Source organism: Polyergus mexicanus, unplaced genomic scaffold (genome assembly GCF_030449975.1).
Source record: "Polyergus mexicanus isolate NDT 795.1 unplaced genomic scaffold, iyPolMexi1.0 SCAF_16, whole genome shotgun sequence".
NCBI classification, from domain to species: domain Eukaryota; kingdom Metazoa; phylum Arthropoda; class Insecta; order Hymenoptera; family Formicidae; genus Polyergus; species Polyergus mexicanus.
In genome coordinates this window covers 4,292,678-4,307,681 of record NW_027223336.1, presented here as the reverse complement: position 1 = coordinate 4,307,681, position 15,004 = coordinate 4,292,678, and the positions used below count along the sequence as shown (strand labels likewise).

The following is a 15,004-nucleotide window of genomic DNA, read 5'->3' as shown; positions in this document are numbered from 1 at the left end:
AATTAAAAAAGACGTGACAAGCAAGTCGAATGGCACTTTAGCAGTTTCGTTACAAAAGCGATGCGATACGTATTCGAACGACTCACTTCGCCTACCATTCACATTTAATTAATTGCGCATGGTCGCGTCTGATTTAGAAGCGACCAATCGACAAGGAGAGACTTTCATTGACCCGCAGGATTGCATCGTCTACGGCGATTATCGAGTCTTATTCGGCTTTAGCGATTTATACGGAAAAAAAAACTCTGTTCTTAAACGCTATAATTATCACGACTTGAACGACGTTTGAGATTCCGCGCTAAAAGATGTGAGATTTAAGCGAGAAAGCTGCGCGTGTCGTTGAAAGATTATTATTAATTTATGACTGCGTGAATTTTCTGAAATATTCTTGACGTATTGTTTCTTGACGTATTGTACTTTCTAATTTAGTCAGTTGCTATTACAATCTAGCTTTCTATATTTAATCTTCTTCCGCGCCGATCTCATAATTCATTTCTACATATTTCTCAAGAGAGAGAGAGAGAGACTGAATCAAATTTATCAAAAACGTTCTGTTATTATTCTTCTCACAAGACCTTTCTAATTGCACGAAAATAGGCATAGGTCGATAATTTTCTACAATCGCATTACTCGTTCTATCGGAATCAATTCGATTTTAGATTTAATTCGTATACGAAACAATTCGCACTCCGAACACGATCGTCGGCCATTTGCCCCGCATGGAATTCCACTAATTTACAGATCATTTTTAACAGATATTCTAGACATTTTACTCTCCCGTTTCATCCTACGCTCTGCGCCGTCTTCTCGGTTCTGCCGCCGATACGGATGTAATTAAAAGCAACGTGACGAGCAAGTCGAGTAGCAGATTGAAAGGGCGGTCGTACAACACAGCGCTGTCAATTCGTTACGCGAAAGTTGCCCGAAGGAGAAACTAGAAGCCAGTAGAGCTGACATATCTATCTCAAGAGTGGAACGAGAGAAGTAGCAGTAATTTTTCAAATCGATCGCGCTAAATTTTAGGATTTTCCAATTTACATTGACGTCTACCAAGAATTTGTTAACGAGATACACCTTTTCACTCTCGAGGTATAAAAGTCTTTTTGCGCATTCTATAAGAGAAGGATTCTCTCTCTCTCTTTCGCATGTAAATGAGCAATCAATATAACGTCGGTATTTTTATTCTAATCAGTTAATGCGTGTCCCGTGTAACGATCGAGCTGATTAGCAATGTAAATGTCATTTCGCTGTGCGCGCGAGTTGCATGATTGTACGCGGCAGAAAAAGAAACGCAATTAAACTGACAGACCGAACTACGAGCCAACGTCTATCTCAGGAGTAGGACAAGGAAAATTAGTGTTTCCAGCGAGGCCGCGCGTCTCCGGTATTCGAGGTGCTTTTGGGGTTGCGCTTAACAGGAGAGAGAGAGAGAGAGAGAGAGAGAGAGAGAGAGAGAGCGTCTTAGCATTATTGGTTTTACCCTCAAGAGTCTTTGGAGAGGGATTACCGTAAGTGGGAAGGGTGAGAATGAGAAGAGAGTCTGTGGAGAGATGCTCTTCACCGTTTCACCGTTGCTTGTCTGCAGGACCGCTTCGCTTAAGTAATTAGACTGCCGACTGTTGGTTACCTCAGTCATTCCTGAGGAGGAGAAAACTGCCAAGGATGGTACGCATACGTTAATGCAACTAGCTAATACACGAGCGAGCTTAGCGATTCGCTGGATGATTTAGAAAAATTATTTTTCATTTTACAGAATGACCATTAGGATTGTGTTGAAAATAAATGGTTATTACTGCGTAACAAGTAAGCCGAACAAAATGAATGAAACGCCATTTTGTAGAGGAGGCTTGTCAAACTTTATTACCATAAGTATAAAACAAATATATAATATTTTAATAATTTAAATATACATTATTATCCTTGCCCGCATGGAGCCTAGTGGTGTACGTTTTCAAAACGTTTTTCATCGCAATCAGCGTAGAATTGCAATTGTTTTCGAAAACTTTCAAATACCAATATGGCTGTAGGAATCAATTCATCAATTGTTTCATCCGTTATAACGGTACAACATGGGCCGGGTATATTACGTCGATCATTCAAAGTGCCATATATACTGAAATTATCGATAATCTTGCGAAAAAATATCGCAAAACGAATAAAATCTCAGATCACCAACATAATATGTAGGTTAGATTAGGTTATGGCGCGATTCCAGAAAGAAAGTATATCTTCTAAGTATAGTTTAGCCTAAAAGCTTTCTTAGATCCATATTTATTACGGAATCCACGATACGCTTCATTATAGTTTTTATTTCTACTGTAGAAGCACTCGCGATAAAAAAGACTTTTTCTTCGATATTTACCGCGTTTACACTTGTAAACCGGCTTGTACAACGGCTCAGGTAAAATTGACTGGTCTCGTATATCGGAATCTAATCAGTTAAATGACCGCCGAAATCGAGGAGAGGAAATATAACCATTTACTTTCAACACAATCCTAATGGTCATCCGGTACATTTTGTCTTCCGAAATTTTATTCTTATTCCGAAAGAAAGACACGAAACTCGATGGCGAGTTTTCATGAGTCTTTCCGGTTAGGTATGCGATTAAACTCGCATGATTTATCGCAACTATTTAACACAAAGACGGCATAACACAGGATATGTTGATAAATTTTTTTTTTTTTTTTTTTTTTTTTTTTTCTAAATACCGACACGTGTCTGACAAAACGCAAAAAAATAACGACATGGCGAGCAGTCGCAATCTCGTAAGGTATTTCGCAGACGCCATCGAGTACATTCGCGACGAAGATGAATTTCTTACAATGATTTTTATGACCGCGCACGTGTGTATAGAAATCGATCGCGGCCGTAAGAGCCGGTTGTAAGAGCCAATCAGAGACGGGAAACTAACGACTCGAGTCTCGACGCGCGGATGCTTGATCGTGCGGAACAAACTGCTTTTCCGATAATATTACTTAAAGCTTGCGTACTATGATCTTCGCTTTGAATGATTACGCGTTGTAAAACGCGTTTTCACTTCGAAACTCATATACGTGCCGGACGACCCTCGTTGGCCGACAGTAATTTATACTACCGCGCAACACACAACATTCGATAATTATCATTTGCAATGCAACTTATACTCCACAAGCCTGTAATTTTTCATCTCTCTCTCTCTCTCTTTCTCGGCCGATCGTTAAAGTCTTGGTTCGCAGACAAATTGTTTGACGGTAAATAGATCGTAATCAAGTAGTTCTTCTTCTTGTGATATTTTATGCTTCATTGCGACGGTTTTCGTAAAAATTAATGTTTAGACCTAATAACTTTTGCCGACATGCCTACAAAAGCGCGAGAATCTTAGACACATAATGTCTTTGAAAATAAAATGAGCCATTTATGAAAAGAATATACAGCGTGTCCCATTTTTAAGGACCCACTCAAATATCTCAGAAACACTGCGTTAAATCGAAAAATGTTTCAAACAAAAGTTGTGTGGCTTCAAGGGGGCCATAAGATGGTGACAATGATTTGACCTTGGAAAATCATTTGAAGGTCATGTGAAGGTCAACTTTAAAATCTTAAACGGAAACCCCCATTTTTTATTTAGTATCCTTGTAGCTGACATCGAGAGCTTTCGAAAATACTATAATAAAGTATTTTTTTATTCAGTACTTTTTGAGTTATTTTATATTTTAATCTGACATATTTTGATATAAAAAATTAAATATCTCGTAAAATATTTAGTTTTTGATAATCTTACCGTAATGTTGTTTTTTATTTTAATTTTGTTCACTGAATCACATTTGTGTGTTACCAAATTTTCCAACTGCAGTTACATTTGCTTTTGTTACATCATCCAAAGTTTATCCATATTCAACAAGAAATTTACTCGATGGTTGTCTCTTGTGATACGATAAGAAAGAGATATACAGATTATATTCTCCATCTTTTCGATTCTCTCGTCGTTAACGAGAGACTAATCAGTATTTCCCGGACAGATGAATCCGCCATGATTGAAGATGCACTGCGTTACTGCACATCACGCTACACTGCATAACAATTGACTGCGCAGTGACACACGAATGCGCAAGATAGCTTATGATATTCAACTAAACGATTTAGTTCAAGTAACAAATACAATTATTTAGAACCCGATGAGATGGATGAGTTTGTTATCGCAACAATAAAATTTTATTCAGATAAACAACTTCATACGAAGAAAATAGTTTGTTAGCGTAACATTCTTTTCAGTAACGTAATTTTTATTAAATAAAATCAAATTACATGTTCACTCAACAAAATGGTTCAACCAAATAATTTTGTTTTATTTAACGAAATGAGTTTCTTTCGAAAAAAGTAACTTTGTTATATTTTTCCGTATAAACGATAACACCAGAGAGGACACGAATATAAACATGAATATTTTACGAAATATTTTATAATTTAAGTAAAATTATATCAAAATAAAGTATAAAATATTTCGTAAACTATTCACTTTTTGCCCGTCTTACCCTTATAATTTTTTGTGCCAAATATTGCGAGGAATCGATTTGTATAAAAAAATTAGGGTAGTTCCATTTAAAAAAATAAAGATGATCTTCAAATCTCCTAAGCGCCTCTATCTAAAAAATATTGTTCACTTCCACAAGATTTCCCCCTCGATGCCGTACAACTTTTATTTCAAACATTTTCTCCTATCTCCAAAATTGTTGGAGTTATTCGGGTGACCTGTTTTAGATGCCTCGCCCTGTATGTAACGCCTCTCTCTCTCTCTCTCTCACACAGTCATTTCCTTAATTATCTCAATACTCGAGAAGAGTAAGCATTATATTTTCGTCGAATTCTCTCTGTCACGTAATACGTAATCCATCAGAATCTCAAGGAACGGTTTCGACGTAAACATGCGAATAGCGACACCGCGGCGGCTGAGATGCGCGTGTTTACGCACGTAGGATACGCAACGTGGCGGCAATAATAATGCGTGTGATTTAAAACCATCGCCGCCAGGTACGTCACGGTGATCCGCGCGAACGCATCGCGATAAAGCAGGTAGAGCCAAAAGACGGAAGGATTTACTTCGTCCCGGCGGGAGGATCCTTCCAGTCGGACGTTTTTATTCCGTCGACGAACTTTTCGACCCCGGCTCCTCCCAAGCAACCGGCTTGTTATAGAAGACACTCGGCCATAACCGGACTTAGACCCGACGCACAAACACGCCGAGGGAAAAACACTCAAGACAGTGTAGACAATAAAAGTTGCCGTAAAACTTGCCGGCCGGCGATTCGTTAATTTCTCAGATTTATCGGCGTGTGTAAACTTGCTGAATCAATGTCTGTCTAAAGCTTATATACGGCGATATTATGTGAAGTATTGTTTAAAATCTGAGGCTTCTTACGCATATTGTCATATGAAAGATCCGATTTTACCCGATAACATTTGCTGAGAATATCATATGAGAGAAATGAAAGTTTAGCTTTATGAAAATGCGGAGAACAAGTCTTGGGATAATTTTGTGTCCAAATAAAAAGATATATTATCTATGATATATCCACCTTTGCAACGAAAAAAAAACATCGACTATTTTAGATATACTTATGATATGAATTTTATCTGCGTATAGGTAGATGTTCTTGGATGAACATATTGACAGATATGAGTTAACGCTAGGACCATCCCGTGTTGCAGGTCCGCGCACGAGAAGAGTGAAGAGAACAGACGGACGCGGTGGCGGTACTCCCGAAGAGAAACGTCCTAGGACGGCGTTTAGCGGAGAGCAGTTAGCGAGGCTGAAGAGGGAATTTGCGGAGAACCGATACCTGACGGAGAGACGGAGGCAGCAGCTCTCGAGGGACCTAGGTTTGAACGAGGCGCAGATCAAGATCTGGTTCCAGAACAAGAGGGCGAAAATCAAGAAGGCCAGCGGCCAGAAAAATCCTCTCGCGCTCCAACTGATGGCGCAGGGACTCTATAATCACTCGACGGTACCGCTCACTAAAGAGGAGGAGGAACAGGCCGCGGAACTTCAAGCGAAATGACGTATGCAAACTTAAACAGAAACATACGACAAAATGTTAATATGTAACATCGAGCCCTAAATTTCGTATCTGACCCCCAAACACGCTACAAGCAATTATCCTCTTTCGTTTTAATCCTTAACGTAAGGATTTTTGAGAAAAAAAAAATCGGGAGAGGGAAAAATAGAATCTCTGAAGAAATTAAAATATACTTATATAGATAGCTAGAATAAAGAAATGTTTTCGATACGATTAAAAAAGACATTTGACGATATTAGAATCTCACGAAGTGATCTTTTTCTTTCAATCGATCATTTTTACAAAAGAGAATGCGAGTATCGCGACAAATAATTTTGTTCGTTTTGCTAATCGTACAAGTTTCTGAAAGCAAGTCATAATTAACCAAAGCGGTGTAAATTCTCGTGTTATTTAAGAGAAAAGGATAAATATATGGTATTATTATACTTTGAAGAGTCATATTGGCCAAATAGGTAATAAAAAGGAAAGCTTTCTGAGCGGGCCCGCAAAGCCTACCGTCTGCCATTTCTCTTCCTTGATATGAAAGACTGGAGTATTTATTTCGTTAGATGTACTAGAGGGACAACTCGTTAGACAGCAAACGAATCAACTCGAGGAATTCTTGTTCTGTAATTAGAGCTTCCGATAAAACAGCATTTGACGTATGTCGCTCGCCTTCGTTCGACAGTTAATTGTGAGAAAAAAGAAATGTTAGTTACCGAGATGGCTACGTGAATAAGTTACGGCCGCCCGCCGTTTCTCGCCATCGCTTCGAAAAAGGCGAGAAGAAATAATATAAAAACTACGGCGCACGTTCCTAGATCGAAGTACACGCATGGTTGGATCAGATTTTGATTTTCAGAAAAGCTATACGGGATATATCGCAATTCCGGATTTTCCGGGATATTCTGTATCGTCTGTAAAAGAAGAAAACGCGTCTAATAATATTACGATTATATCGTCGGGAGAGAAAATTTTTCCAATAAATATACCAATTGTTTATTACGTGATGTTCTCGAAAATTCTCCTTAACAAAATTTGATCCAGTTTTAAGGTGAAAATAAAATGTGTTCGATTAGCGTACTGCGATGGCATGCAGCGGTTAATTTTTTCACGAACGAGATTAACAAGTGCCATGTTTTTTTTTTTGCAATTTTTCCGGCAAGATTATTTACACGAAAACGTAAGGAATCGTCTCGTGAAGGAGAAGACTAGGAATCGAGTGAGTAAAAGGAGAAGCGGGAAAATTAGATTTTACATTAATTTATTGTAAAAATGTAAGATATATATATCGCGGAGAAAAACTGGAGTGACTGCGACGTGCAATAGAATATATATATATAGAAAGAGAAGCAAGAATATAGAGAGATGAGCTATGTATAGGTGTGTTGTATATGTAATCGACGGAGCGACGTGTACATAATTTATCACTTAGCGGCGGCGTTGTGTCCCGATATAGACTGTTTAAAATATAACTTAGTTATTTATTTACGTATGATATGTATGAATCGTAGCGATCATACGAACGATCACGCGACAACTGATAACTTGTAAGATTATTTAAATTCGAATTAAATATTCCCAATTATCAAGCCATCGAATATGTTTTATTTCGTCAGCGCTTACCTCTCCTCGTCACGTGAACGTTTGCTCAGGTAAAGTATAACCTGCGACAGCTGCGGGAATCGAAAGCCCGATCAATCAATGATTACGCGACATGTCATTTGCCAGACGCGTTACAATCGACGATTATAACATGGGTGTGTCACCGAAACGAAAAACAATTTCGAATTACATTTAAATAATACTAGATTTACCAAATCTTTTTTATATCCATTAAAAAATTATTTAGTAACATAATTACAAAATTAAAACAATTGCAAATTTTTTATAAAACTATCTCTCTTTAAAATTATCTTTTCTATTAACATTATATATAGATATAATAAATGTTTAATTATACAACAAAAATTACCTTAATTTTTTTTTTAAATAGTAATGTAAATGGGTGTGTCACCGAAACGAAAAACAATTTCGAATTACATTTAAATAATACTAGATTTACCAAATCTTTTTTATATCCATTTAAAAATTATTTAGTAACATAATTACAAAATTAAAACAATTGCAAATTTTTTATAAAACTATCTCTCTTTAAAATTATCTTTTCTATTAATATTATATATAGATATAATAAATGTTTAATTATACAACAAAAATTACCTTCATTTTTTTTAATAGTAATGTAAATGGGTGTGTCACCGAAACGAAAAACAATTTCGAATTACATTTAAATAATACTAGATTTACCAAATCTTTTTTATATCCATTTAAAAATTATTTAATAACATAATTACAAAATTAAAACAATTGCAAATTTTTTATAAAACTATCTCTCTTTAAAATTATCTTTTCTATTAATATTATATATACATATCATAAATGTTTAATTATACAACAAAAATTACCTTAATTTTTTTTTTAAATAGTAATGTAAATGGGTGTGTCACCGAAACGAAAAACAATTTCGAATTACATTTAAATAATACTAGATTTACCAAATCTTTTTTATATCCATTTAAAAATTATTTAGTAACATAATTACAAAATTAAAACAATTGCAAATTTTTTATAAAACTATCTCTCTTTAAAATGATCTTTTCTATTAATATTATATATAGATATAATAAATGTTTAATTATACAACAAAAATTACCTTCATTTTTTTTTAATAGGAATGTAAATGGGTGTGTCACTGAAACGAAAACAATTTTGAATTACATTTAAATAATACTAGATTTATTAAACGTTATGTAAATCTTTTTGATATCCATGTAAAAATTATTTAGTAACATTATTATTAAGATTAAAATAATTGCAATCTTTTTATAAAACTATCCCTCTTTAAAATTATCTTTTCTACTAAAATTATTAAAATACATAAATATAATAAATGTTTAATTGTAAAACAAAAATTACCTCCAGTTTTTTTAAATAGTCAATAATGACAGAAAAAATTATTATTACAGAGACAAAATTTAAAAAATTTTTGCTTTCTACGTGAAAAAATACAATTCTATTTATAGTATATGTATAACAGTAATGTAAGAAAGTCAAAGTTAAAAAATTTAAAGTCGCCAAATATAGATTTTCAAAAATATTTTTAACCTTCAACGCGATGTAAAAAGAAGAGCGAGAAAGATAGTCGGGACCATCTCTATAGGGATGAAAGCGGCGGGGCGGGTCGATTCGCATTCAGCATTTGGCGCATGCTTTCCACCCCCGACTCGTTTCAGGCATCGTACGGAAAGCCCCTCCTGCCGACGAGATATCGATTGATTTACAGTCAAAAGGTGGCCATCGTTGATATCATGCCACGCCTACGTTATACCGTAAACGCGTTGCGTGTGTTGCGTTACGCTGATCGTGAGTGGTGTCAGATTAACGCGTATCATACTTCATTTAACCCGTCTCTATCGCTGTCCACGCGAAACTCTATTCTATCTCCGATACCTTTCGCGTATCTCTTTATTACATCGTTTATGGGGAAAATATTGAATTTTCTCGAAAAAAAAAAAAAAAAAAAAGATTATAACGAGTCTATTACATGGGATTTCTGTAAAAATATAATGATAGTTAAAAATAATATAATTATGAGAGATTTGTAGAGCAAAAAATATAATTTAAAAAAATAATATAATATAATATAAAAGCTATGATAATTTTTAAAGAAATAAAATGAAAAGTGTTATACACTTGAAGTGAAATGAAACCGATTAAAATTCGGCGTAGATTATTATTGAATGTCGAAGATTTTTGTCGCCACAGAAACTCTCGAAGGTCGAAAGTAGAAAATATTCGAGGAACGCATCGAAATTCGAACGCGGCTGTCAAAAGGGACGACTTATAAGTAATAGGTAACATTACCGTACAAGCTACAGCAGAGCGGAGGGACTGACATGACGAATAATCGACGATAGTCACTTTCGACTAGACTTCCGTTATACCCTCGTCCACGAGAAGAAATGACTCTCTTTAACGACTTTTGCGACGATTAGATGTATCGATATTTTCTGTTTCGACCTAGTCAGGTTTCCTCAAAATGGAATATAAATGCTTAGTCGTTATTTTATAATTCTGATAAACAAAGTCGATAAAATCTATAATTTAGATGACTAATTATTGACGTAACCTCGAAGTCACTAAATCTTATCAATTTATCTTACACAATCATACAAGAATGATAAATATATTGATGCTCAACACTATATACAGAAATTTCATCAATACCGTTTCCGCTTTATCCCATTTACATAAGCAAAAAATATTTCGTCATGATTCTTTGCTTTATAAGCAGCTCACTTATTCGAGAACTCTATAATCTTTAAAAAAAGCACAACAAATACATTACGCGGCATTAAATTATCGAGTTGTCCTCACAAATACATCGTCACATTGATATTCCTCGTGCTAGGATTTCATGATTAAATGCCGGAATCGACCGCGTTTCGGCGCCGCTTGGGAATGTATGGAAATTCATGCCGATCTCTCTCTCTCTCTCTCTCTCTCTCTCTCTCGTCGGTGACTAATAATAGCCGAGGATCGAGCCGACTCCTCGGGGATCCGGCCGGTACCCCGGTCAACCGGCCCAATACGTCCCGGTCAGCGGGCCCAATACGTCCCTGTCAGATTAGAATCGCGGTACTTGACAGACTCGCGCTTCTGTCTGTCCGTACGTCCGGTGGATGCGTCTCCTGACCAAGGGCGCGGGGGTGGGGTGGAGGGGGTGGGGGGGGGGGTCAAACGCCACGCCAGATACATAAAAACGATCCCGCGTCCCTGTGCTCCTTTGTCCCGGAATCTTTACAAATGAGATACAAGCCAAGAAGAAAAGCGGATGCGCCTTTTGCGAGGGGCGAAGGAGGGAGGGGGGGGGGAGAGGGTAAAGCAGGCATTAACCCCGGTCGACCCGTTCTCGACATACTTGAAGAAACGCGTGTATTTCCTATGAACGCGAGCGGTGCGTGTGTGTGTGGGGGGGGGGGGGGTGGAGGAAGGGGGAAGAGAGAGGGAGAAGGCGACTCAGGCTCTCGATTATGCATCCGTTGGGTCTCGCTTCTGCAACGATCTCTTTCGTTACTTCGATAGGGATCTGCCTATCCACATATAGCGGAAACGGACACTGAAAATTAGGCCACTTATCGACGAATAATGAACGAGTTTCTTCGAATATCAAACTGCTTTCTGACTTTGTAACGCAGCGGTTTTTCTTTTCTTTTATTTTTATTTATTTTTTTTTTTTAAATCGCGTGTTCAGTCCATCGATTTAGTCATGGATTTATTCGTAAATTATTGTAGATAAAATTAGATCGCTCTTTGCTTTTGCTCGCTAAATAACGATTTCGACGTATTCAACTACAACTATAATGAACGCTCTCTTGCAATCCTTCCCGGTAAAATCGGAGCAATAGTATCATTTTTTTTTTTTTAAACCCGGTTATTAGACCGATAAGAAAACGCTGGGATCATTATTTAAATATCGTCACATTTCCTCATGCTTGTGTAGCAGGCCTTCTTATATTAATTGATTGAAACAGGAAATTGAAGACATTAACGGATTTATTTCTCTTACCATAGAGTAATAAACGATTTCCATTGCATTCCTGTTATTCAATAAGACGACTGTGCAATAAATATCTTTGAGAAGATAATCAGAGATTAGTTAATGGGAATTAATTTACATAGTTAATTATTTTCAGAGGATATAAAATTTAGATATCCTAAAGCTCCATACAATCTTACAAATGTCAATGTAAAATAGCAGAGAGGATGAGCCTTAGATTAATTATTATAATGCTCTGTACTTATAATATACATATTTATAGGTACATCGCAAATTCTTATTGAATTTTGATTATTTTGAGGATATTAACGGATTTATTTTTCTTAACATAGAATAATAAATTATTTCCATTGCATCCCTGTTATTCAATAAGATAACGGCAATAAATATCTTTGAGAAGATAATCAGAGATTAATTAATGAGAATTAATTTACATAATTAATTATATTTTCAAGAAATATAGAATTTAAATATCCTAAAGCTTCGTACATTCTTGCAAATATCAATTTAAAATAGCAGAGAGGATGAGCCTTAGATTAATTATTATAATGCTCTGTACTTATAATATACATATTTATAGGTACATCGCAAATTCTTATTGAATTTTGATTATTTTGAGGATATCAACGGATTTATTTTTCTTAACATAGAATAATAAATTATTTCCATTGCATCCCTGTTATTCAATAAGACAATGGCAATAAATATCTTTGAGAAGATAATCAGAGATTAATTAATGAGAATTAATTTACATAATTAATTATATTTTCAAAAAATATAGAATTTAAATATCCTAAAGCTTCATACATTCTTGCAAATATCAATTTAAAATAGCAGAGAGGATGGTCCTTCTATTAATTATTATAATAGCTGACAATGCTCTGTACTTATAAAGTACATACTTGTAGATACATCGCAAATTCTTATTGAATTTTGATTATTTTGAGGATATTAACGGATTTATTTTTCTAAACATAGAATAATAAATTATTTCCATTGCATCCCTGTTATTCAATAAGATAACGGCTATAAATATCTTTGAGAAGATAATCAGAGATTAATTAATGAGAATTAATTTACATAATTAATTATATTTTCAAGAAATATAGAATTTAAATATCCTAAAGCTTCATACATTCTTGCAAATATCAATTTAAAATAGCAGAGAGGATGGTCCTTCTACTAATTATTATAATAGCTGACAATGCTCTGTACTTATAAAGTACATACTTGTAGATACATCGCAAATTTTTATTTAAACAATGAGAATCATATCGCAGAATAAACAGTGGCATAAACTACGGTTCGGTCTCAACGCTTAATGGCATAATGGTACGTACGCCGATAAGGGTGCGCGCGCTATCAATCGACGCACTCGCATTCCTCTCGACGCGTTCTTAGCGTGGCACCGATTTATCCGCGCGTAGCGTCGAATACGCGGCAGCCTCCGAAAGCGCCGATCGTATCTCTCTCCGCGGCATGATTCTTTTTCCCGGCCTCACCTGGTCGACGGCGCCCGTGGATTGAGAGGAAGATAATAATTCGTGGCGGTTGTGAGAGAGATCGGAGCGACTCCGGAGATCTCCGAGGATGATTGTCGTCGGTGAACGGGGCATTAGTCGTACGGTAGCCGATGCCGATGGATACGCGCTCGCCGTCGGCGTTGGCGGATGAGGGGCAGGGATGCGAGACAGAGATAGAAAGAGAAAGGAGGCAACGTGGAAAGCAACGTCGGAGGATCTGATGCTGACGGGTATTAAAATTAATGGTCAGTCGTGTACGCTGACGTGTCACCTTATACCTCCATGCGTCATTTTGATTGACCAATAAATTATCTCTCTGGAAGGTTTCGCGCGAGCGCCGCTCTTTCCATTCCGCGGAAAAACTGCATCTTCTGCGAGCCCCTTTTAACATTAATTAGAGGATTTGAGATACGTCGTGAAATGAATGCGGATGCACAATCGCATCTGATAATAAAAAATAGAAAGGATGATATAATTACTTTTTTATCTTGACAGTCATATAGTATACAATCGCACATTTTTAGATATTCGAAAAATTGTAGTAAAAAAAAAAAAAAAAGAATTAAATTATATAGCGATTAAATTAAACAAATAAAATAACAATTGCAATTTGATAATTAATATTATAGAAGCCGGAAGGCAAGTGTCTGTATTCTTAAAGAAAGAAATCAACAACTTTATCATTACATCATGATGATGCGATTTTTTTCTGTCGCTATAAAAATACTTCACGATTCCGCCTCGATATTCCAGTCTAGACCGCTCAACGCGCGATTCCAGATGCGCGTCGGCAATAATAACGAATTCTCTGTCTTGCGAATTTCCCCGAAAGAGTCCTCAACCAGGCTTTAATGGCTCAATCCGCATGTTCCGACAACTCGATGTGTGGGCCGACGGTTGGGGCCCCTCTCCAAAATTTTCTTTCGGCCCATGGAAGGCGCGTTACCCGGACACCGATGGGACAAAACTTGCGCCCGTTGTTGCCTTGTTTTTAGACGCAAGGGTGGCCAAATGACTGGGACCCGCCGCTCTCATGCATGAATGCAACGTCAGCTGCCATCCCGGGACACTGCGAACTCTTCATTAACAAGAATATTACGGAGAGCGCAAAGGGGAGTACGAGGGTTTCGCAAAACCCCGTCAATATAAAATCTATATTTCGTCTTTCGCGAAAAAAATTGACGACGCTCGCTCTCGAACGAAGGAAGGTGTTATTGCGAGGAAACATTGTTTTTGAAAAAAATTTAAAGTAATAATATCCTTTATCTTTCTTAAAGACACGAGAAGAAGGGATCAAGTGTTTTGATCGGAGGTTAAATAAAACTGTTAACTTCGATATATAAAAATTATTTGTGAACTTTTAACTTTCGAATAATTTCTTTTCTGTTTTGAGTTTTAATTTTTACATTAATAAATGAACATCGCTGTGTAAAGATTAATTTTCTTAACGGTTATGTTGTATTTATTTTTTAAAAGTTTTAAAAAGAAACATATTAGGTGTTACAACTTTGCTTCCGCCGTTTTCCTATAGATGGCTTTAGCGGTAAGTAGTGGTCGAAATAAATAGATCATGGACGTCATGCAATAAACTTGGGCATCTGTCAACATAACCCCGTAGAAACGTTAGTCGATTTGTGTCTGCGTCATGAAGTTATTCTCGATTGAAAATGTCAGTTTACGAGCCAAATTCTCGTCATTTGCGGGAGGTTTTAATTTTCTGCTTCAATATGAAGAAATCTGCGGCTGAGGCTCATCTAATGCTCTCAAATACTTATGGTGAAGCCGCTATTAGTGAAAGAACGTGTCGTGAGTGGTTTCAACGCTT

General features: G+C 36.4%; 2 protein-coding genes across 2 annotated transcripts in view; both read left to right on the top strand.

The window, feature by feature from the left end:
• The window catches only part of LOC138940123 (segmentation polarity homeobox protein engrailed), a 92,344-nt gene extending 86,568 nt beyond the window's left edge, over window positions 1-5,776 (top strand). Inside the window, exon 3 of the mRNA XM_070308670.1 lies at window positions 5,687-5,776. The gene's annotated coding sequence lies outside the window, so the exon portion shown is untranslated. The remainder of the gene's footprint in view (window positions 1-5,686) is intronic.
• LOC138940333 (homeobox protein E60) lies at window positions 5,626-7,623 on the top strand. The gene has a single exon (XM_070309150.1). The coding sequence runs from the start codon at window positions 5,626-5,628 to the stop codon at window positions 6,034-6,036; it is 411 nt and encodes a 136-aa protein (XP_070165251.1). The 3' UTR covers window positions 6,037-7,623.
• Window positions 7,624-15,004: the final 7,381 nt, after the last annotated feature.

What these genes read in the sequence shown, in the direction of transcription:
- LOC138940333 (XM_070309150.1), top strand. Translation starts at nt 5,626, where the DNA reads ATGTTCTTGGATGAACATATTGACAGATATGAGTTAACGCTAGGACCA.